The sequence below is a fragment of the Pygocentrus nattereri genome, chromosome 7, assembly GCF_015220715.1.
Source record: "Pygocentrus nattereri isolate fPygNat1 chromosome 7, fPygNat1.pri, whole genome shotgun sequence".
Lineage (NCBI taxonomy): Eukaryota > Metazoa > Chordata > Actinopteri > Characiformes > Serrasalmidae > Pygocentrus > Pygocentrus nattereri.
This window is the reverse complement of record NC_051217.1, coordinates 41,026,976-41,051,676: the sequence shown is the minus strand read 5'-3', so window position 1 is coordinate 41,051,676 and position 24,701 is coordinate 41,026,976. Positions and strand designations below refer to the sequence as shown.

The following is a 24,701-nucleotide window of genomic DNA, read 5'->3' as shown; positions in this document are numbered from 1 at the left end:
TATGAATGCATTACAAATGTGCCATTCATAGAAAGTGCTACCATATTGTCTATCAGTTCATGTATGTTGATGTATATGTAGAGTAATAATATGTATATATAAACATTGTATCTAAGGCAATTCAACATTTAAACTTGCATATAATGAATCCTCCCCAGAGTTGTGCTCACACGCAAACACTGCATGCACTTATTCATGCGTCTCAGATTTTGGAAGAAACCTGAGACATTGTGTCATTCCGTTGCTGAGTAAACATTTGTAGACACACACACTGGTGGGAGGTGTTAAATCACTAATGCACTTTACTTTTCTGTTCTTAAGTAGGTCATTTCAGCACTCGTTTGATAGTTTCACTGTAAATATTTTTTCTTTTGCTTTGGTGCAGTTTTAATAAATCTTGGTTCTTTCTCCACCATTTCAGACTGTGTAGACTGTGTCTGGTTTCAAGGCCGTGTTATTGGGAGCATACGGGTCAAAATAATGATTCGGCACACACTGACCATTTGTATTGGTGGCTTCAGGCGCTGGACCGTTTTTTTTTAAGCATGCAGTTGTGGATGGTGTGACTCACAGCAACAGCACTTCAACATTTACATTTCATTTACATTTACAGCATTTAGCAGACGCTCTAATCCAGAGAGACTTACAAATAGTGCTTTGTCTATCTAGAGAAAGTGTCTTTGCTGGTTACCGGTAGGTTAGAGAGAAAGCCGGTCCTGAGCTCAGATACTGCTAGAAACAAAACGTCACTGTTGATACCCAGAGAAAAAGGAACGGCGTTGAACACAGAACAGTGCAATACAATAAAATACAATACATAACAATCAGTACCTAATTCAGTGCTGATTTAAGTGCTGGATAAAGAGACTGTCTTCAGTCTGCATTTGAAGACAGCTCTGCTGTTCGGACAGCCAGTGGGAGTTCGTTCCACCTCCTGGGTGCCAGTACAGAGAACATTCTCGATGCCTGTCTTCCACGTGCCTTGAAGGATGGCGGGTCAAGCCGAGCTGTACTTGAAGCTCGAAGGGCTCATGATACAGTTCGAGATTTCACCATTGCCATCAAGTAGGTAGGGGCCGGTCCATTTTTGGCTTTGTAGGCCAGCATTAGGGTTTAAATCTGATAACATTTGACAGTAAAGGTGCAATGATACACTCCCATGACTTAGTTCGAGTCTCAGTGCAGGGATACTGTGTAGAGTCATGCTGAGTATTTTACAGTGGCTTCAGGCAGGTGTGGCTCAGCCAATCAGCTTTTAGAACCAGGTCCATTTTCTAATAAAAAAAATCTGTAATTGTCTTATTTTTCCTCTTACTGAAGTAAAAGCCCTCAAAAGAGAAGAGTTTCTACTGCGAGTGGATTCTTTCAGCACTTCCTTATTACTTCTTTTACCACGGGACATGGATTATATATTAATGCAGATACGTTATTGTGACGTCTTTTGTGTGGGAGTTTGTAGGTCACTTCGCCAGTGTTTAATCAAACTAGTTATATATCCATTTACAAGCATACGCTTACACACACATCTCACCAGCCCAGGTTTGCACTCTCATGTCCATAATAAACTCTGATTTATTATGTAGTGCTGTAGTTCTTGTTCTATATAGTTCTATAATTTGTTATAAATGAACTCTTTTTGAATGTTCTTGTAGCACTTAGTCGTATAGTCAAGTGTACTTGTGCTGTATCCTATAGTAAACTATAGTACTCGTCTGTTTACTGTAAGATTCTTATAGAAAACCTACAGAAAGCTCTTTTAAATGCTGTGTTTAAGAAACTAGGACATTGCTCTAATACATTAGAAGTTATAATGCCTTCATAAGGCCTTATAAACATGAATAAAATTCATTACACTTCATAGCCCTGTTTGTCATGCCTTGTGAATTGTTACCATAATGCTTTATATATAGTGTTTATAACGTTATATGATCACTACCAAAGAAATTCCAGCTTGCATAATGCGTTATTAGAAAACTCATAAAGACACTCTAAGCCATGCCATGATTTCTTAACAACATTTGACTTACGCTTTGTTTATAGTCATTTAGTTGTTTACACTTGTTGTGTATATAGATTATTATTCAGGTAAAGCAATATTTTAGACTAAAGAAAAGTGCATTAAGGCCACATTTCCGGTGTTCCAAAGCAGTCTAGTACTGAAACTAATCGGAAAATTGAAGAAAGAAAGAGTCAACACAAGTCAGGTGGTCTTCGAACATTAGAACAAAGTGTTGTTCTTCAGGCCCCGTTGTGCAAGACACAGCAGCAGCGCTTTACACCGGACTACATAAAGCGCAGACGCGTGACTTATTTTCAAAGTCATGTATTTTATTAATCATATTGTGTAAATGAACGCAGAATATAAAGGTTTCTTTTCTATATAGAGGTTGTTGGAAGTGAGCTTTACACATAGAAGAAATATCAGTGCTTGTGCTTTCCACTAACACCAGCTGTTACTCTTTTTTCATATGTCCAAAGTTATTACGAACAGGGAGTTTCAGAATGAAACCCTTTAAATTCAGTGCACAGTAAACATAGAGCGAAGAGAGGGCTGGGAAGGGTCATCCAAAAACTGGAGGCCTTGCAGTTGCAGGATTCGTATAGAAAGTGTTGATGGAAGCGAAAGGTATTGTGACGAAAGTGCAGCTCAGCAGGTCTTGATTACTTTAGCAGTTTCTTTGGCACGGATTGTTCATTGTATGAACAGTGCTAATAAAGCTTTATGCTAGGAATTCATAATGCGTAATAAACAGCAAATGCAGTGCACTTTTCATACATTTTATAGGCACTTTTATAAAGTCGCATGCGTGCATTACTATGCGTCATGACTGTTTTCATAGTTTCTTGTAGACACATCATTCGTAGAAATTGTTACTGGAAGTATGACTGTATGTTTATTGCTGTCAGAACAAAACCTTCATAACCTAAAATAAATAAATAAATAAAACCTTCATAAGCTATATGGCAGTCAGTGTAATATGGTTTTATTCGAAGTAATTTTGGACCAATTCTGTTGGTTCACCATAAATTTTTGACACAAAGCAAAAGATAAGAGGGCTTTCCAAATAAAGCAAAAAAATAAAGAGATGGAGATTTATTTTTTTTTTTTGCCACGGGGCAGATCACCTGAGCTTTCACACCTCTTTCTGTCTGATAGGCATCAGTGGGTTTGGCATCAGCTTCCTCACACACTTGGAAATCCAGTTTAGTAACTGAGCTTTTTTTTACTGTGAGTTTCTGGCCAAGAGTGCCAGGTATTGTTGCTATGTTTTGAAGCAGGGCACAGTTTCTATTATGAATCGCCTCAAAGCACTTGTTTATAATACCGTTTCTCTCTCTCCGCTCAGCCAAGACATATTCATTTTCTGAAGTTTGCTAGATTTGCAGTGGAGCTACTTGCCTCAGTGTTGACTTATTAAGTGATCTCAAATGGACGTGTTTGATGCATGTGATACTGTATGGCATACTGTTGAAATAAAAGTACATGGCTCAGCTAAACTGTGGTAGCACCTTGAATGATGGGTTTTGTCCATTCTTTCTCTCATAGTAGTATCAGCAAGCCTGTCTGAAACTACAGCATGCTTCTGGCTTCTGTCCATTACTTTAAAAGGATTCTGATGCAACTCTGCAGGAGCTGTGATTGTGGATTTATTCTCTCACAAAGTGCTTACTGAAGTGGTCTTTATCCAGTGTTGTCACATTCAAATACAGAGGCTACAGTTGGGGAGAGAGAGAGAGAGAGAGATGTAGGCAGGATGATTGTGGGAACATGACTAATTCACAATGGGCTGCTGCCTAGTAACCACCAAAACAATGCCCTACGTTTCACACAGTCTGATAAGAGCAACAAAAAAAAGGAGAGAAAACGTTAATGACATCATTATTGGGGGCTACACATGCTCTGAAACCCAGGGGCTTTCCAAAAAGATCACAAACTCTTTGCACACAGACACACACATATACAGTACTGTGCACAAGTTTTAGGCAGATTTATAAATTAGATTTATAAAGCTATTAATCTGGCCAGTAAGTTTATATCTGCTCAGAAAACACTAATACAAGGAATACAATACAATTAATAAAATAAGTAGTAATGTAACCGTTTCCAGACCACTCCTTGAAGAAACCCAGTATTATTTGCATCTGTCCTTATCAATACCTTATTTGGGAAATCAATATTTCATTACGTTTGTGCATTTACGGCACTTGGCAGAGGCTCTTTCACAGATCATTTGAACATTTTTACACAGATAGGCGAAGGAAGTCTTAGGAGTCTAGCCCAAGGACTCTTATTGATATAGTGTAGAGTCCTTGCCAAAGCAGGGGATTGAACCACAGTCTACAGTGTAGAAGGCAGAGGTGTTGCCCACTACACTAACCAACCACAACTGTTATCTTAAATCAAGCATGCTGTTAATGAAGTTTAACAAATCGAGGACGGATCTAGAACCAAACTTGCACTTTACAACATGCCAGCTACTTTTTTAAGAAAGAAAAATCTTATTCCGTTTTACTGTCTTTATCTTTTTTTGCATTTAATCTACTGAAACAAGCACAAACGCGCTTAATAACAGTGTAAGTAGTTTAAGCTCCCCGAGAATTTTGCACAGTGCTGTGTACAGACACACACTTGGGCATAGATGCGCCTACATGCACACTCTCACACTTACGCCCACACACATTCTCACACAGTGTCAGATCCTCTGGTTTTGCGGGGGGTCATATGGGGGGAAATGAGGGGCAATTACTGAGGCTTCCTCCATTAACACCCTTCTGTGAGGAGCTTCTCAGCAAAGCCTCCAACACTCAGCTCACCACGGAGTAATAAACTGCACACACAGCGTGAAACAGAGAGAGAGAGAGAGAAGAAAATCAAAGCAGCTCCTGTGGAGGACAGGGTTCACTCTGAGGGGGCAGGATGAAGGGATTTCACGCCAGCTTTTATCCAGCAATGACACACCTGAAAGTAGAAATGTATCTTTTCCAGTACAAACACTGAACCTTTAAGCATTGACTGAGACTGATAGTACTGAGCTGTAAAACAGTGATCTATGGCTGTGATCCTGGAATTAGTGAATTGCTCTACTACTCCACATCTAACGATGTGCTGTTTCAGGGCAGATTTGTTACAGGAATTAATCAGAGTCATTTTTTTTTTCTCTTATAACTGATTCAGCGTTTTCTGCTGATATTGAATAGGGATGTAAACTCTGGTTAATTTAAGTATTTGGATATCTGGTGAACCACAGAGGAGGGGAAAAAATGTAGCCAAACATATTGTAGGGCTGTAGGCTTACCAGCTTACCGTTTTAGGAGTCAGCACTGGTGTTGCACAAAAGAAATGACAGCATGTAAAAGACTACACTTTTTATTATTCAGAAATAGCTGAGGGAAGTTGTATTTTCTTGTTGGAGGCTGCCTCTGCCGATAAGATAATGAGCTAATAGGGTTCTCCTCAGTGGACGCTGTGTCAACATGTTATTTGTCAGCGGAAAATAAATAAATAATTAAAAAAAAAGATATATATATATTTTTTTTTTATAATTTTTTTTTACCTACTTAACCTCAGCTAGAGTAGCTAAGCTATTAAGCGATGCAGTACTGGGCATGGTTTATATGCAAGGTGCTTTTTAATACTTATTACTCGAGTTCCTGGTGATATGATTATGTATGTATAGTATATGCATGTTGCTGCTGTCAGAAGAAAACCTCGTATCTCCATTTTTGTCGTTTTTCAGTTTTGAAATCTCTGCTGTCCTGTACTCTGTGTATAACTTTCATGATGAATGGACCAAAAGAAATGACCCAAAATTACTTGGAAGAACGTCTGGTTCCATTGACTTACATTAAAAGTAAAGTAGGTTTTTTCCTTCTCCTATAAAGTTAACATTTCGGAGATACAAGGTTTTGTTCTGACAGCAGCGATATGTTTAATAGTCTTGCAGAGTAGTAGTTCTGCCCTCCATGCTGTGCACCCACACCTTCCCCTGGTGTTCAGTTTTCACTGCAGTGCTTTTCGTTTTTCACTTTGGCCAACAGGCCCATAGCTTTGTTGTTTCTGTCAGAACTTGGACCTTAAGCTGAAGTGGAGCATGTTGTATCTGGAGTAGCCTCAGAAGAGAGAGGGTCTCCGCTGTAGCTGCTGGGTCACATACACAGTTTACTGGAACTGAAGAACGCACCTGCAGCGTAATCCATACTTTCACTCTTTCTGTCCTTTTCTTTCTCTTTCTACTTTCCTGTTTCTTTCTCTTCTCCTCTCTTTTTTCTCTCTGTATATTTTTCTTTCTTTCTTTCTTTCTTTCTTTCTTTCTTTCTTTCTTTCTTTCTTTCTTTCTTTCTTTCTTTCTTTCTGTCTGTCTGTCTGTCTGTCTGTCTGTCTGTCTGTCTGTCTGTCTGTCTGTCTGTCTGTCTGTCTGTCTTTCTCCTCTCGTGGAATCTTGCTTAATGCCTGCCACTTTGTGTGTGTGCGTGTGTATTAGCACATCTGCTGTGCTGTGTGTATCAGCTGGTGTGAGAATGCTGATACCTGTTGTGAGTGTGTGCGTGTGTTTGGGTGTGTGTGACCATTTGGCTGGTCCAGCTGCTCTTCCCACACTGACTGAAACTGGAATACACTCAAATTATTTTACTGTTTGAGAGTGCAAGGGGAAGACAGCAGAAGTGCTGGATTCCAATAGTAATGCCTGTAGTAGCATTCAGCCAGTAATGACCTCGGAACACTTTACTCATGGCATAAGCAATTGGAATGGGTGTAGCGTAACAATGGGAACGGACGTAGCGTAACCCTGGATATTAGTGTAGCATAGCCCTGGAAATGAGTGTAGCATTAACATGGAAATAATGGAAACCAGTGTAGCGTATCTGTGGTGACAACCCTGAATGAGCCTGAAAACGGGTGCAGCAAAACCATGGAAATGGGTGTAGCAAAACTGTGGAGAAAACTGTAGCAAAAACGGTGTAGAATGACTGAAATCAGAGTGCCATAAATTTTGAGATGGGTGTAGAATAACCCTGGAAAGGGGTGCAGCAAAACCCTGGATATGACTGTAGAATAAACCCGGAAATGGGTGTAGCAAAACTGTGGAGATGGCTGTAGAATAACCCCAGAAATGGGTGTAGCAAAACTGTGGAGATGGCTATAGAATAACCCCAGAAATGGGTGTAGCAAAACTGTGGAGATTGGTGTAGAATGATCCTGGAAATCAGTGTAGCATAAAGTGGAGATGGGTGTAGAATAACCCTCGAAATGGGCGCTGCAAAACCCTGGAAAGGGGTGTAGCATAACCATGAAAGAGTGTAGCAGATCCCTGGAAATGGGCATACCATTGCAATGGACATGGGTGTAGCATAATCATGGAAGTCATTGTGGGATAACCCTGGAAATAAGTCTAGCCCATTCATTTATGTATAAGTGACGTATTGTACTACAGCTACATCTTTATCGTCAGCCCATGCTACAGTTCTGTTTCCATCATCTGTACTGCGATAGCTGGACAGCGAGACGAGACCTTCTGTATTAGCGATTTTCCCTGCAAACTTTAGGTCGCTTTGAAAGAAGAGCTGGACAAAATCTGCATTCTGAAAACTGCCCCCATCTCAAGTGGAAACTACGCTGACCCGCAGAGTCACTTTTACCTCCGACAGTGAAATGAAAGCTGGAGTTGGGCCCCCCACTTCCCCGCCTAAAAATAGACACGTTGGCATCTCATTAAGCAGCAATTAGTGAATAGATGAGTCACAGCCAGCTCATGAATGTTAATTGCCGCTCTTGTGTAAGGGCCCTCGTGTACGGGCCGTGTGGTCGTCCCCAGCTTTGAAGCGCTCCAGAATAAGAATCAGAAAGCGATGAGCAAGCGCTGAGTCACAGCCTGCCACGCTGTTGAACTTCTGCATGCAGACTGCATCTGAGCATCTTTCCGTGAGTGCTGAGCGTGTGCTGTTTGTGTGCTGACTGAAGGGTAGTTTCCAAGTTCAGCACTACACTAATGTGGTTAAGCCGGCTCTGCGGAATAATAAAGCGACACAAAAAGACTTGTTTCTGTGGAACTGCAACAGAATGAAAGTTTGTGACCATGACCAGATGAAAATCTAACCGTCAGCAACATTAAATGCTGATTGACTCACATCCTGCCTGTCCTGTGTGTTTGGCCTGCAGACAGGCCAATGTTTAAGTTCATTTGCCTTGTTTTTCATTTAGAACGTCTTCAGTGCACAGTTTTAAAAAATCTGATTTTACAAAATTTACGCCTTACACCAAAGGTAATCATTCTGCCAAGACATGTTTGGTGTCGGAGGTTTGCTATTTCAGTTTTGCTCTGGAGCTCTGAAGCTACAAGTAATGAAAGCTTATATTACATTAAATGGCAGCATGCAAATTGCATGCCTAAGTGATCACACGCTTGCCTAAAACAGCGTGAAGTTTTTTACCTCAACTCCTTGGAACCTCCATTGGTTCCAAAATGCACTTGTATAGTCTTCATAACTTCCATATTTCATAAGCTCCATTCAGAAGCTGGGCGTCGTGTGAGGCTGTAGCTCTTCTCTCCAGTCTAATAGACGGTGATGTCATTTTAAACTCTTATAATAAAAGAAGCTGAACTTTGTTTTTCTACTGAAAGTCGACCCGTTTTTCCCCAAATCTGGGCTCTAAACTATAAACAGACGGCGTCTCTTCAGTGATCTGCTCTGGAAACTTTACTTTTATAAAATAACACAGAGCGTCGGAGATTTTTGGCGTTCAGCAGTAAATTGTAAGCATATAGTGATATGTGTGATCATAAAACATATTTTCTGTTGGTTTGAGGGGAGCTTGTATGAAAAATAAATAAATAAAGTAAAAATTTACATTTATTTCATGCAGTTACTGAATATTTAACCTTACGATTTGGTCCTGTAAAGTCAGATGGACAAACCAAAATATACCCTGGAGAATAAGAGGTTAAGTAATCTCATACAGGTTTGCATATGTGGTACAAAAGTACAGATAAAGTTCAGGCTACTACTGTGTGATCTACTTTTTACAGTTTTGATAGTGTCAGAAACTACATAAACAAGTCTTTTTGTGATGATTTAACCAGCAACCCAACCAGCCTCTCCTTTCAGTCTGCTGTCAGAGGAGGGGCGCCTCTTGCATGTCCCCATTAGCAACATGTGAGCTTGCTCAGAGCGCGGTGTGGATCAGAAAATGCTTTATTTAATCAGAGTAACGATGAGCTTTACTGATGTGAGGCTTATATTTCTGTTGACGAACTTTCTTCTTTATAAACATCTTGATTTTTGGCTTTCGTAGATCACGTCCTTCACCTGTCAAATAAACGCAGCAACATTCAGAAATCGTGTTATTAATGGAAAAGAGTAGATGGAGAAATAGCCACTGTATTGTGTCAGTTTGGGCACAACAATTTAACACTATTTGAGGCATGTGATGATTTAGGCATGCAGGCTGTAAGATGGTGTGCATAATCTTCCAGTCCTTTTTAGCTACATTAGCCATTGATGCAAGTCCAGCGCTTAACTAAAGCAGTAATTCAGACATTCAGCATGGCTAATTGCCTACTTTTGGGCAAAGTTTTAACCGGTTTTTAATCAGCCTCAGCCTTTTTCCACTGGGCCTCAGGTGAATCTCTGGCGCCATCCTAAGGGCTATTCCATTACTCTAATTACTCAAGTGAAATGTGTTAGCTGAGCCCTTTGAGGCGTGAGGGGCAGAGTTAACACAAGTGTCAACTTCAGCAGCAGCTCCCAGAAATTCTCGATCTGATGCATTTCTCTCTTCAAAACTGGAAAATAATGACTGAGCTTGCTAGTTAGCATGCTAAAGGCTATGCGTCTAACAGTGGCAGAAATAAAGGCCCTGAGCCGCAGCTCTGCACCAAGTTTAGAACCAGAAGAAGCAGTTATTCACAAGTTTTAAGCACATCATGTTCAAACTTCCCGAAAAACAGAACTTTTTTCATTGCAAACTTTGCGTGGCCAGCCGATTAGCTCACTGAGGATAACCTGCAAGCATGTTCCACTGTAACCGTCCCTTCCTTACAGTCTCGTCTTCCTCTTCTGCCACGAGGGAACACTCACTCCAGCGATGGGGCGAAGTGGGCAAGGCAAGTTAAAAACGCATCGCAACACTTCAATGTACTTTTTATGACGACAGCTACTTTAGCCGTGTAGCTCTAGAGCACAACTAAAGAAGCACACTTCAGAAATGAGACCCGTCTTGGGGGATTGGCTACATTTAAAACTGCAAACTGATCCATAATTCGGCGTCTGCGTATTGCCTGTAGATCACAGCCATCACGCTCCAGTGTCCTGAGGCTGCTGCACAGACTAGCGCTTTACCTGCTTTAACAAGCCTAATTCAGCTCCGAGATCATTAACTGACCAGCTGAGTCTTGTTTGTTTGAGCGAACAAGACCCCACACCTCTATTGTGCTGATAGCAGCGGTCAGGTTTTTATCTCCGGCAGGGATTTTAGCCCTCAGTGTCCATCATCTCTCTTTGTGTTCCTTTTTTTTTTTTTTTTTTTCCTCGACTGTCTTGGCTGAATGTATTCGAAATGCGAACATCAGGTCTCTAATAGCGTCCTGTGCTTTCAGATTCTCCATTAGGAAGAGGAAATGGAGTGTCTTTTGTGTGACATCCATGACACTCTCTCTCTCTCTCTCTCTCTCTCTCTCTCTCTCTCTCTCTCTCTCTCTCTCTCTCTCTCTCTCGTCCTGTGCATGTGTGTGAGAAAATAACAGGGTGTTCTCAGTGAAGCAGGTCTGAGACAAAAGCAGAATTCAGTGCAGAGTTTCTTTTGCTTTCAGTGACACCAGGGTCTGATTACACTGTGTAACTCTACCTGCAACGTTCAGCCTGGCCAGCACAGAGTGGAACAGTGTGTTGGTAAAAAATGAGGGAGTGGCACTGATTGGTGAACGATGTTGGCTAAAGTCTTCAGATTTTGCAGATTAAGTGAGCTCACTGCAGAGAAAAACTCCAGTTAAAATCTTATTTTTTTTATCTCATTTGTGAATATCTGTCGTATCTGTGGGTAAATGCACTGATGGATGGATAGAAAGTTTATGTCCATGAGGGCAGTCATGGGCTGGAGGTTAGGGAACCAGCCTCGTGACCGGAAGGTCGCCGGTTTGATGTGCCAACAGCACATGACTGAGGTGTCCTTGAGCAAGACACCTAACCCCCAACTGCTGCCCAGGCGTTGCGGATTGGGCTGCCCACCGCTCCGGGCAAGTGTGCTCGCTGCTCACTAGTGTGTATGTGGTGTTTCACTTCACGTATGGGTTAAATGCGGAGGTGAAATTTCCCCGTTGTGGGACTAATAAGGGAATCTTAAAAAGGCATTTTAGAGTTATGAAACAAAAGAGCTGTGGAAAATTACACACAAGCCTCTAAGGATAATATCTGGATGTTATATATTATGATTCTATCAGTCTTTCATTCTGAACATTTTGAAAAAATATCTGCAGATTTCTTTGAAAAACTGACGGGTGTAATAGGTTCAGATTGGACTCAAATGCTGAAATAATTGCACTGTTCAGGGTTTTTTGTAATTTTCTTTCTTCTGTTTATTTTTCTGACACAGATTTTATTTTTCTGATACTTATTCAGTGATACTTATGAGTCCCACATGAGTCCCCATCTGTGAAGTGAACGCACACACACAGTGAGCACACACACACTAGGGGGCAGCCCTATCCACGGCACCCGGGGAGCAGTTGGGGGTTAGGTGTCTTGCTCAAGGACACGTCAGTCATGTACTGTCGGCGCGGGGGATCGAACCAGCGACCTTCCGGTCACAGGGCCAGGTCCCTAACCTCCAGCCCACGACTGCCTCTAACTTAAATTTTTAAAATGTTGAAAAAAAAAATGCCAGAACTTTTGCACGGGCGTTTTAGTTTTGTTTATCAAATTCAGCAAACGGTGCATTTAAGAGTGCAGAAGCGTGTTCTCTGTAGAGAGTGTGTTAAATTATTTGGAAAATAAACAAAATGTCATTTAACAAGATGTTTGTGTATGACTGGTATGTGGGATGGGATGGTTTCTGAATTTTACACAGTCCACTGAACATACTGCCATGGTTTTCATTTATCTTAAGCCTTATTATTCAGTAACTACTATAAAACTTCAGTAACTACCAAGAAAGTAATGTGTAAATCTGTAGTTTTGAGACTGAGGAACTGAACTGTGGGCTGTTATACAGGCCTGTAGAGTTAAGAGGTTATGGTCTTTCACGTGTTAGTATTAAAGTTACCTGTATTGCTGTTAGAGATGGAATATCGGGATCAAGGAGTATTGGTATCGGGCAGGAAATGGATGAAAAATTAGAGAGAAAAAAACGAATCCACCACTCTGCGGTGTTTCCTGCTTTTTCCGCTCAATGAGTGCTGGGATAGGCTCCAGCAACTCCTGTGACCCACTAGGATAAGCGGGTTAGAAGATGAGTAAGAGGGAGAAGAATGAATCTGTGGCCTGAAGCTGCACTCACTCACACTGTGAGATGAGATGATACGGGTTAGTAGAGAGATTTGAGTAGTTTCAGGATAAAAGCCTACATTTAGTTGATCATCATAAGTGAACTACATCAAATAAAAACAGTTGATATTAAAGGAGAAACATCAGGTTGGTATTGATATTGGGTATCGGTCAATACACAAGTGTTTCGATATTGGTAGCGAAAAAAGAAAAATGGGTATTTTGCCATTAGGGCTTGGTAATATGATAATATAAATCATCCATCCGTCCATCCATTTTCTAAGCCGCTTCTCCGTCAGGGTCGCAGGGGGGTGCTGGAGCCTATCCCAGCAGTCTTCGGGCGGAAGGCACGACACACTATATAAATCATTGTCATGATAAATGTCACAATTAAATTTCTGAACATATTTAACTGTAACACGTATCAAATATTGAGTAAAAATTATGTGTGTATATATACATGTGTGTGTGTGTGTGTGTGTGTGTGTGTGTGTATGTGTGTATGTATTTGGGGTTTTTTGTGTTTTGCACTAATAAGAGAGCTCTTATTTGTGTTTCCTTAGATAGGATTAGGTTTGATAAAAACTGGTGTTTACCTTGTCCAGTGATCTTAATATCATGTGTTATGACTAGGTGATGACTTTTGGCTGTGACTAGAGAAAAATATCCAAAGATTCAATGGAAAAATTCACTGCTATTTATAATGTGTTCTCTCTCTCTCTCTTTCTCTCTCTCTCTTTTTCTCTCTCTCTCTCTCTCTCTCTCTCTCTCTCTCCCCCTCTCTCTCTCTCTCTCTCTCTCTCTCTCTCTCTCTCTCTCTCTCTCTCTCTCTCTCTCCCTCTCCCTCTCTCTCTCTCTCTCTCTCTCTCTAGTAATGAACGTGCTCGCTGGATCAGTGCACTGGGACAAAGTCATAATGAGAAGAGGAATTCTGACAGAACAAGTGAGTTTTTGTCAAGTGATTAAACCTTATGCAAACCATAAGGACTCAAAGTATGTGTTTCAACATGTCTTTACATTTTTAGCGAGTTGCTTGTGCAGGTATTAGAAAATCAACTATTGTTCATGTCCGAAATGTTGGAAATATTTAGTAACCGAAGTCATGGGTGTCAAACTCACCCTCCAAAAGGGCCGTATTAAAAATCTCTGTGAATCTGCATTGAAAACTATTTAAAAAATAATTCTAAATAAAAATAAATCGATAGGTTTTTATAACGTGCCTGTTTGCTTGAAGTAGACACCAGGAATCTTTTCTTTTTGTGTAACCGCTGGCCCAGAGATTCTCGTTGGGGGAAGGGGGTCAGAACACACTTTCGGTTGCAGTGCATGCTGGCGACTGTTGTGCATCTCAGGGTGAAAGGGACTAAGTAGAACAGAGAGTTAAAATAATTGCTCAGGCCGGATAGGACTGTGTTGTGGACTTGTTTGTTTGACACGTGGGACCTATGGCATGGCTGGGTAGCCGCTGTTGTGATAAATTACATTGCAGTATGTCCCAGTGTCTTGGATATTGTCAGTACTTCAAAACACTTCATAGCTGCATGTTTCATTTCAAGGAGAGTAAAATGAGTCCTGTTTAATTGAATTTGCTGCATCACATTATGGGAAATGTTGAATGAAAACCATTTGTGTTCATATTTGACTCTTATTTTAATATCATGTCATGGCGTATTGTGAAAAGTATCGGGATGTCACATTTTTGCCATATCGCCCAGCCCTACGAAGACATTCTCCCTTTAACACGGTCACACAGTCTGTTGAAGGATGGATTACAGCCTCATTTAAATGGTCTCTTCATGTGTAACACATTCCTGTTGTGCAAACAGACGCATTTATTTCTAATGGCTGTGTTGATTCCAGGGCAGTGACCTTAGTCGAGCAATAATAAGTTGCCCAGACTTTTAAAACTCACTCAGAGAAACGGCACCTCCTCCTGGCCATGCGGTGCACTGCAGTCTCCCTATATATCAGTCAGTAATGTCAGTCCTCCTGCCTTATACGTCCACTTTAAGAGCGCCACCTTCCTCTTAGCTCCAGTTACACAATGCACAGTCATAAGCCCCACTGTATCATTACGCTTCTGACCACAGGACAGATGTTGTCCAGATATTTTTTGATGGGTGCTCCATTCTCAGCAAAGCAGTGACAGGGACACTGACACGGTAGTGTGTGTGGTGCTGGCACGAGTGCATTGGGCACTCGGATGTGTGAGGTTTTTACACTCATTAATGTCACTGCTAGGCTGAGTAGACCAACCAGCTCAAAAATATCTATCCAAGAGCAGCTCTGTGGTCAGAAACTGACCATTTATTAAGATCTAAATGGCTAATGAGCTGCAATCTGTAACTGTACACAAGCAAGCTAGAGCTATCAAACGATCACTGGAGTGGTACATCTCAGTACCTTTAGTCAGGGATCATAACTGTACTATAATCCATTGGAATGATATTTTCTAAGCAGTACTGACTCCACCCCCCGTCTCACCTCCAGGCTTTTATTGTATTGTTCTGTTTTAAAACATTTGGATATGAAAAGGTACAAATATGAACTTTTCACCTGGAAAATCTTAATTAAGGTCACAGTTGGACCTTATAACCACTGTCATACCTTTTGAGGGAACATTTACATTGTTTGTATCTTGATGAACGAGAAGTTTATCTGCACAGAAAATGTCTAACAGTGTACAAGGAAAAATGTAATAATATAGGCAGATATTTGTGGATCTTAAATATAAATAACTTCAGGCCTAATATATGTTAATGTATTAGTAAAAAGTGGCCAGTGGGGTTAGTTAAGATAGTCAGCTACTTGTTGAGGCTTGCATATGTGCATCGCAAACATGAAGCAGCCTGAATTTTGTCCATTTGAGATCTAACAGAGTTCTGCCTGTGTTGGTCAGATGCCATGCAGGTGGAGGTGATTCGGACGTATACGGCCAGACAGCCGGACGAACTCTCGCTGCAGGTGGCCGACGTCGTGTTGGTCTCTCAAACAGTGGAGGACGGTCAGTATCCGTTAATGAATTATTCTCTTATATCTTTAATAGAAAACGCTTCACTTGCAGATGCTAATATTATAATCACAGTTATTACTGAATAAATAATGAAGAGCAGTTAGTGAGGGCCAGTTAGCATTATGCTAATGACCAGAAGTTCCTGGTGCTCATCAAAATGATTAATAGATGAATTCATTTTTGGGTGAAGTGGTCTGTGCCCCCTCTGCTGATCATTTCATTAGGCCTTTTACTCTTCTTTGCTCTCTCATGCTTTCAACCCTGTTAATTCCCTTTATATTTATTAAAGGGGTGTAAAAAATGCAGCTCCAATTCAAATTCATCGATTTTAGAATGTTTTAATTTAGTTATTTAAGAACCAACTATAATAACATTTTTAAAAGTTCATTATTATCATTATTGTTTAGGGCCTATTTTTTAACGTAACTTCTTGTATTGTGTATATTCCGCTACTCCATTTGTGTGTTCAGTGTAAAATGATGAAGTGTACCAAATAAATCATAATCAGATCGATTTCACAGGTTCAACACACCTATGATCTGTTCCTCCATCCTGTCCATATGAAGCCGTCTTTTTATTCCACCTTATTCCCTTCACCAAGCTTCCATTCCTCTAATAAATACAGCACCTTTCCTTTAGGCCGTTTCCCGCCTTATCAAGCCTATCAAGCTGTGGTGCACTGTGCCGAGTCTACAGCTCAGCAGATCTCAGCACTTAGATCCGTGCGTTTCCCTGAGCGGCTCCGAGATCCAGAATAGCTGCCTTTTGTGCGCATTGACTTTTTTTTAGTGTTAAAGAAATGATTCTGTAAATAGCCAGAGTTGTTTTCTGATGTGAGCGTCCGGCCCAAAGGTCTTTTGTTTTTTGATGCCTCTGAGTTGAGGGTCAGTCGACGGTCCCCAGTGATTGACACTCATTGGCCAGCTTTCATGTTGAAAGGGCACAGTGCCCAGAATAGGCCATCAAAAGCTCACTGAATCTTTAAATACTCATTAAAAATACAGCAGACACTTGAAAGCAGAATCCTTTGGGTTTTTTGCCCACAGAATGGTGTGCAGTGAAAACGGCCTTTTGTAAGGATTTCCTACAACAGCAGAAGCACAGACTAGAAATGATATCAGTTGTGATCGCTTCATTACTGATGCTCGGCAGCACCACTTGTACCACATTTGTCAGTGTGGTTGAATTTCAGGTCTAATGAAAGAAACATCAAGACTGCACGCGTTTTAATTAGTTATCGTGGCATGTGTGAACCGTGAATAGACAGAAGACCCTTTTACGATACTGTTGCTGTGTATTATGACCACAGTGTACTTTGCGGTGAGGGCTGCATGCGCATCACAGCAGTCCGGTTGCGTGCAGGTCCCTGCTGGTGTCTGCGCATACCTCCCCCCTGTACCTCCCCCCCTCACCGCCAATTGCTACGTGAACTACATTTTAATCCCCTCCCCTTCGGCAACACCACTGCCACTTGCAGTGTGCTGCTGTGTTATCCGTGTTACGCTGGAGTGAAGCCCAGTCTCACGTCCCTGTCCTGATTTCACTTCCCAAAGACCCTCGGCCAGAGTTAGTGCATTAGCATTTTTTATTAGCTTTGGAGTTTTCATCATCATGTCAGTCAGTAGGTAAACTGTAAATTTCAGTGATTTAATTTGTTGTGTTTGTTTATGAATAGCCTTCCGCCCAATGACAGCTGGGATAGGCTCCAGTACCCCCCCTAGACCCATAAGGATAAGCGGTTTAGATGGGGTGTGTGTGTGTGTGTTTACGAATATATTTAAGTTTACAAAAAGACAAAGGCATAGATACACAGTGGCCAGGCATAACATTATGACCACATTTTTTACATCGTTTTACACTCATTGTCCATTTTATCGGCTCCACTTACTATACAGGTGCCCTTTAACTCGCTCTAGCAGCCATTTTAGCATAACAAACCACATGGCTAGCGAGACCTAGCGGTGTTTTACAGAAGGCTATGGGGTGAAAAGGAAGCAGAAGCAGGAAAATAGAAGCAGGAAAGCAGAATTTATTTGAATAGGATCGATACTGCTGTAAAAAAGTCTTGCACCATTTCAGTGCTCAGTATGGACGTATTGATTTATTGAGATCTGACGAGACGAACAGCCTTAATGTGAACACCAGACCCTCTTGTTTGAATCTGCGCCGATTCTGTTCCAGGTTGGTACGAAGGCATGCGCTTGAGAGACGGCGAGAGGGGCTGGTTCCTGTCCCAGTGCGCTCAGCTCATCACCTGCCAGGCCACCATCGAGAAGAACATGCAGAGGATGGATCGCCTGCAGGGGTTGGAGACCAATGTATGAGCTCCAGCCCCTCCACCACCACACCACCCCCCAATGGACTCCAGGAGAGAACAGAGCCTTAATGCTCAGGAGTTACTGGACCTTATTGATTAGCGGAAGACTGGGAGGATCAACCTGTACGGTCACCCACATGACGTCCATCCAATCAGGGACGCCTTCCAACAGGACTTCTTTATAGATGAAACCATGGATGAACCAACACAGTTCCTGGAAGAACTGTTCTGTGTTTTAGAGCCTTGACTGACAAAAGCTCTGTCCATGCAACTGCTCCAGAAGGTCAGAGGGCCAGAGGTCAGCCCTGTTTAACAGACTGCAAAGGAACCCGAGAGGATCCAGGCTCAGGGGCAGTTACAGGGAACCTGTATGGAGGGATTTTAAAGAGATGCTAATCAAAAATGCTAACATTGTGAATGATGAATGGCTAAAGGCTAATAGCGTCTGGAGCATCAGATTGAGGTCACTGTTTAATGACCTCTCTGAACTTTTACTCATTGTTACGGAAGTGCAGAGGCGCCCTGAGCTAATTAACCCGTTACCTTAAGATGACAACTTTACTTATCTTGAGAGATAAGTAACTTATTTCAAGATTTTTTATCTTGAGATATTCTTGATCACAAGATAATTAACTTATCTGGAGATAACTTGTCTCGAGATACAATTATCTTGAGATAAAAGTTACCTTGAAATAATGAGTTTTATCTCAGGATAAGATAATTAACTTGTTACCTTAAAATAACAACCCATAAAACTCCAACTACCTCATGGCGTCTCCGTACATCGATTGGCTCCTCATTTCCCTTTAAGAAAGCCCAGCTGTCCAAACCATAGCGCAACTTGCGTCAACAGCCGAGTTACGTAACAAGCCCTTTGAGAGAAGAGTGACCCAAATTAAATCGTTTTAACAAAGCTAAATATATATTTTTCTGTAATAGTGTTTTTTTCCCCTCTTCACGAATCCCTCGTCGAGCTTTATGAATATTTAATGTGTCTGTATAAGTTCTCTGTACATAGACTGGTAACTGACATCTTTGATGTATGATAAAAAGACTGGGCTCAGGGAAAGTTTCCAGCTGAAAAGACGACGGCGTATTTAACCAGCGGCGATCTGCATAAACCGTCAGCACCTCCACCACCACGAGCTGCGTGGAGTATAACGACACCTTGACTAGCGGCTTTTATCTGTTTGCAAAGATCAAGGGCTGCACTTTCAGGCCCGTCTATAGAAAACTGGAAAAATCCACAGGGGGTCCACAGCAATCGACCACCGCCCCCCATGAAAGTGACACTGGGGCAACTGTGATTCCCGCTGAAGATCTTACAGACGCTGTACACCGTAATTTCATATCCAGCTTCAGGATTTAACCAATTCAGAGTTTAAAATGAAGGAAACCAGGACACTTTTCATTCCAGCTTCAAATGGGGTCTCAGGGAGAATGACCACCTCCACATGGACGACTGTAAATCGAATGTAAATATGTTCCATATTCCCCTGCAGTTTAAAACACTAATGCATGTAGATTTGTATTCCATAGAGGTTTTATTGCTATTGTGTCTGTATTTTACTGCTGTGTAAATAATTTTCACAGTGTTTTTAAAAAAAAAAACCTACCAAAATAACCAAATCATGGCAAAATCTGAGCTTTCATGATCTTGTTTATGGACATTACTGTGTGTGTGTGTGTCTGTGTGAGAGAGACAGAGAGGGAGGGAGAGAAAGCAGAGGTAGAGATGAAGAGGGGGAAAAACGAGAGGTAGAGAGAAAAGTAGATGTAGTGGGAGAGTGCAACTGAAGGGTTGAGGGAGAGAGGGGTAGATGTAGCGAAAAAGAGCGGTGGAGAGAGAAAGGTAGTGAGAAAGGTGAAATTGAGACCGGCAGAGGGAGAAAAAGACAGAAAGGCAGAGGTAGTGAGTGAAGTAGAGATGTAAGAGAGAAAGGACAAAAGTGAGGAGAAAGGAAAACGATGTAGAGGTAGAGAGAAAAAAATAGAGCTAGTGAGGGGGGAGAGAGGAGAAAAGTGAGGGAGAAAGGAAAAAGGTAGAGAGAAAAGCAGACAGTGAGGGAGAGAGCGTGAGAGAGAAAGAGAGACACCTAAATTCAGACGGTGCTGTAATGAAGGAACTTTAATAATCTGTCATTCGTAACCAGGAGGAATAAAATGTAACAAAACAGTGCAACGGCAACAAAATTACAGACGATCATCGTTAGAAAGAAAAGGAAAAAAAAAACAGTAATTCCAGAAAGTCTTGGAATGGGCAGCCTCAGTCGATTAGTCTGACCACTCAACACAGCAGTGCATCACCTCCACACACACTGCCCCTCTCACTGGACTGACTGAGCTACAAATCAAACATATAGAGTTTGTATCACTTCCTATGTAACTAATCATCCGAGACACGTCTGGTGTCCAAATTTGGCTTCATTAGTTTGTTTCTAACACTAGAACGCAACAGTCAGTCGAACCTTTTCTGTAGAAACAGCCCCAAAACGCCTCAACTCGCTGAAACCACGTCCAGCTCGTGTCAATGTGGTTTAGGACACTAACTACTAAAACACTTCACCATGTAGCCAAATGCTAAGGGCAGTCACACTGGACACAAGGTGTGCCAAAATCGGACTGTCTCACATCATAAAGACTGCCGTGATTTCTGCTGTTCCTCCTTTATAAATACCTGTAACTGTTTCGACCTGAAGGTACAGAAACAACAGAAATCGGCCTTTTAATCAGGCACCCATATGCCTGTGTCCCACGTCTGCACTCGAAGGGGAGGCAGCATTTGGCATAACACCGTTATCTGCTCAGTGTTTGGCCATCACACTGTCCTAAACCGCACCGACAGGCCTGCACCACATTAAAGAAGACCTGGCTGCATTTTGAGCGTATTGAGAAGAGCTGAGGATGTATTTACAGCAAAGATTTGGGTGACTATTAACTTCTAGTGTTTTTTAGCAATGTTAGCCTCATAGCTTCAATGGGGAGAAAAAAAAGTTTTTTAGCCAAATTATTACTTTAAAGGTGCAATAAGTAGCGTTTTTTTTATTTACAGCTTGCATATGGCACAGAACATTGAAATGCTTATGAATAGAGAAAAGAGAAGATGGTGCATTTTTAACGCAATATGATTGGGCCGCTAGTCTAAACGCTTCACGTGCCTGAGTGAACAAATAGCTTGACATTCCTCATCTTCACTGATGTTAGCCTTTTCTTCACCTCCACACCAACAGCATTTGATCCTTAAAGGAGGATCTCAAAAAAATACTAACATGGCTAACAGTGAAAGGAATCGATCAGCACCATGACGTAATTTGTATCGGCTGTTCATAATTAGCATTTCTGACAACTACTCCTCTAAAAGGGGCACCGCAGCCCAAACCGCTGTATAAAAGCTACTGGGGACCTGTTAACATGCTGACTGGGCAGAAATGAATGACTCATTAGCTTGTCTGGCCAGTGTTTCTTCACTCTTCACAGTTTAATGATGTTAAATTCTACTTGTTGCACCTTTAATGCGGCTACACTGGCTGTCTGTCAGTCCCGATAATGATGGTTCAGCTCTGATGTCTCTGACGGGTTCAGTCGTCCCAGTGCTGGGGGATCTTCCTGGACGGCTCTCTCGAGGGAGCAGCCCCGGGGCTCTCCTGTGTCGTGATGAGGTCAACGATAGCCGAAATCACAGCGCAGTCTTTAGAGCTGCGGTCACTCCAGTCCACAGGGCACGGCCGCTTGATCTTCTCCTCCAGCAGCATGTCCAGCTCCTTCTTCAGATTCTGACAGGAGGGAGACAAACCAAAAAAATCTCAAGCTGAGCTCGAACACCTGAGTTCAACTGAACAACTGAGTTCGACTTGAGCAACATTTACATGCTGATCCGATTCCGCTGCGTCGGCGCTACTCCTGTACGCAAAAGGCTGAATTACATGTTACATGTTTTGTTGAAACACACAATATTAAAGGTGCCATAACTTTTGCACAGACCACATTTTACACTTAAATTTTCCCCCAATAAGTTAAATTCAGCAAATAATTAATTATTTAATAAAATTTAATAAACCCAGCAAGTAATTGTGTGTTAAAGTGTGCAGAAGTGTCTCTTTAGAGGATGTGTTCATTTAGATTAGGACTGTAATCAATTAGAATAAAACAATAACGTGCTAATTCAGCCAGATAAAACTCTAAAGCTGTAAAGCTATTTTCAGGAGGTTTCTATGTTTTTGTTTTTATTGTCGATATTACACTATTGTATACATATAATTCTGAATCATACCAAAGAGTTAAAATCATACAATGGTGTCAGAGAATTATACCCACAAATTTCAGTAATAATTTGCATAAGGAATATAACATGATCACCTTTGCAGCAAAGAAGGCCATCTATTCTTTTAATGGTAAGTTTAAAGAAAGAAAAAAAAAAAACTAGTGTTAATAGTGGATGTCAGAAATACCGTAACCTGTAGCAGAGACCAGCAGCAGAACTAGAAGGCAACTTAGATGTTCGTTCCATCGAAAAACTAGGATTTAATGTTGTCTGCCATGCAGTGTAACATTTTGTAGCGCTGCATTTCCTCCCTGGGCCTCATGTATTTGACCATGTTTCACAAATTTGTATCATTTTTGAGTTTTTGTCCATCAAAATTTTCTCACTACAATACCCAGCATGCATTTTGAGAATCTTACAGGTGGGGTTTCCATTTAAAACAGACGTAGTACTTGGTTACACTGGTAATTCTGATTGGCTGGGGGGCCCCTTTAAGCCTTGCCCCTGCCTCCTAGGGTCACTTTCAGGACATCACTGCTCCACTTAGAGATGGCTGGCTGTTCATTAGTCATGATAAGCGGGTAATTAATCCCAAAACATGCACAATACATCCAATAATACTGAATGCTGGTCCACATGAGTGAGGATGTAGGATCAGTTGTCAGGTTTCTGGTCTCTCTCCACGAAGTTTCCAGGTACAATAATCCACAGCAGAAGGAGTTTAGAACACAGAGCTGAATAAGATAAAAACCCTGACCTCAAGGAAAGATGACGACCGCAAAAAGAAGCAGGAATGCTGGGAGGAATGCTACAGTAAAACTTCCATTAGCTGGTCCCTACTGCAAAGTGTAAGGGGGAGAAAAACAGACGGCCTGGTGAAAAAACTGATTTGTATTGTGTTTGGCTGAAGACTCACGCACACCTGCCAAATGCACGCTGCTGCACAGCCAACGCTAGAAAACAGCATAAAATCTAAAAGCCAGTAATGGTGTGTGAATATTAGCCTCTATACTGCTGTTTACTCTTCCGTTTATGGCTGTGAGTTAGCGGGTGTCAATGCAGTAAAGACCTTTGAGCTCAGATACTGCTGAAAACAGGTAAGTGATTCGCTACCTGACGCATGTTTTAATGGTGCGCACTTCACTATCGTCTAGATTTACTGCTACTGTCAGCCTGCCTTCAACAGCCTGGAACGCCAGAGTGAACCTCACCTAAAGAGAAACTCGCCTCATAGTGGACGCAGTGAGATCAGCATCATGAAGAGGTGTTTTATACAGGGACGTTCAAAATGATTCATTTCACTTGCAGATCATTATTATTGTGTAGTTTTACAGGTGCTCAGTATGAACCTCCCCCAGCTGTACAACATCAACACCATAGTCTCAAATTCAGCCCATACTCCACTGAGCACGTCACTCACGGCTCTTTCGGTGTGATTTCGGAGATCATCCAGTGCTGTGGAACCAACGACGAACGCTCTGAGCTGTTGGAGGTTCACTGCCCATGAAAATCACATGCGCAGTTCTGACAGATTCACTCTTATTGAAGTGGAGAACGCAGAGCGCTTTCTGCTCAGGGGTCTCATCTCCTCACAGACTGAAGAGAGCCATCTTCCACTGACAGTCAGAAACTCTGTGGCCCCCGTCTTTCAATTAGATTGGTTCCTCTTGGCGCCTCAAGGTTGTAAAAATGTGGCGAATCTTTTTGAATCACCTTGTGTTTCCCTATTTAGCAGCGCTTAACTGCTTAAACTAATTCTGGACCACTTCTGTTAGGTCCAGTGTTTTAATTCTATGTTGTGCACTTTGTAGGGAGAAGGGAGCTATTTGAGATTCAGCCATAACGTGGGAACAGAGACAGAGCACCATTTAAGGTGGAACGAAAGAAATTTGAACAAGAAGCTGCCGAATAATAAGAACTTCAGCCTCCTGCTAACATTACGGCTAGGCCAATAATGCACTCAGCTACTACGCCTGGGCTAATATGCTAGCCACTTTGCTGTTTTTGTGTTGGACAAAAGTAGCCAATCTTGTGCCTTTCCAGGCTTTGAACTCCCTCTGGTTTCATCACCAATGGAAAGTCATACTTTCAGGATGTCACATACACCATGTTTCCAAAAGTATTCGCTCGTCTGTCTTCACACACACATGAATTTAAGTGACATCCCATTCTTAATCCATAGGGTTTAATATGATGTCGGCCCACCCTTTGCAGCTATAACAGCTTCAACTCTTCTGGGAAGGCTTTGCACAAGGTTTAAGAGTGTGTTTATGGGAATTTTTGACCGTTCTTCCAGAAGCATGTTTGTGATGTCTCCGCTCTAATTCATCCCAAAGGTGTTCAGGAGGTCAGGACTCTGTGCAGGCCAGTCAAATTCTTCCACACCAAACTCGCTCATCCACGTCTTTATGGACCTGCTTTGTGCACTGGTGCGCAGTCATGTTGGCACAGGAAGGGGGCGTCCCCATCTGTTCCCACAAAGTTGGGAGCATGAAATTGTCCAAAATCTACTGGTGCTGAAGCTTTAAGAGTTCCTTTCACTGGAACTATGACCCCCCCCCCCCCCTCCACCAAACTTTACACTTGGCACAATACAGTCAGAGTGAGTGAATACTTTTGGAAATACAGTGCAT

General features: G+C 41.8%; 2 protein-coding genes across 2 annotated transcripts in view; one reads left to right on the top strand and one right to left on the bottom strand.

Annotated features, from left to right (window-relative positions):
• LOC108434113 (rho guanine nucleotide exchange factor 26) overlaps positions 1–19,457 on the top strand; it is an 82,429-nt gene extending 62,972 nt beyond the window's left edge. Inside the window, exons 14-16 of the mRNA XM_017709025.2 lie at positions 13,350–13,420; positions 15,377–15,481; positions 17,672–19,457. Coding sequence (XP_017564514.1) covers positions 13,350–13,420; positions 15,377–15,481; positions 17,672–17,814 — 319 coding nt within the window. The 3' untranslated portion in view covers positions 17,815–19,457. The remainder of the gene's footprint in view (positions 1–13,349; positions 13,421–15,376; positions 15,482–17,671) is intronic.
• A 451-nt stretch (positions 19,458–19,908) lies between these two features.
• Positions 19,909–24,701, bottom strand: part of dhx36 (DEAH (Asp-Glu-Ala-His) box polypeptide 36) — an 81,839-nt gene continuing 77,046 nt past the window's right edge. Inside the window, exon 25 of the mRNA XM_017709024.2 lies at positions 19,909–21,580. Within this exon, the coding sequence (XP_017564513.1) occupies positions 21,386–21,580 (195 nt within the window). The 3' untranslated portion in view covers positions 19,909–21,385. The remainder of the gene's footprint in view (positions 21,581–24,701) is intronic.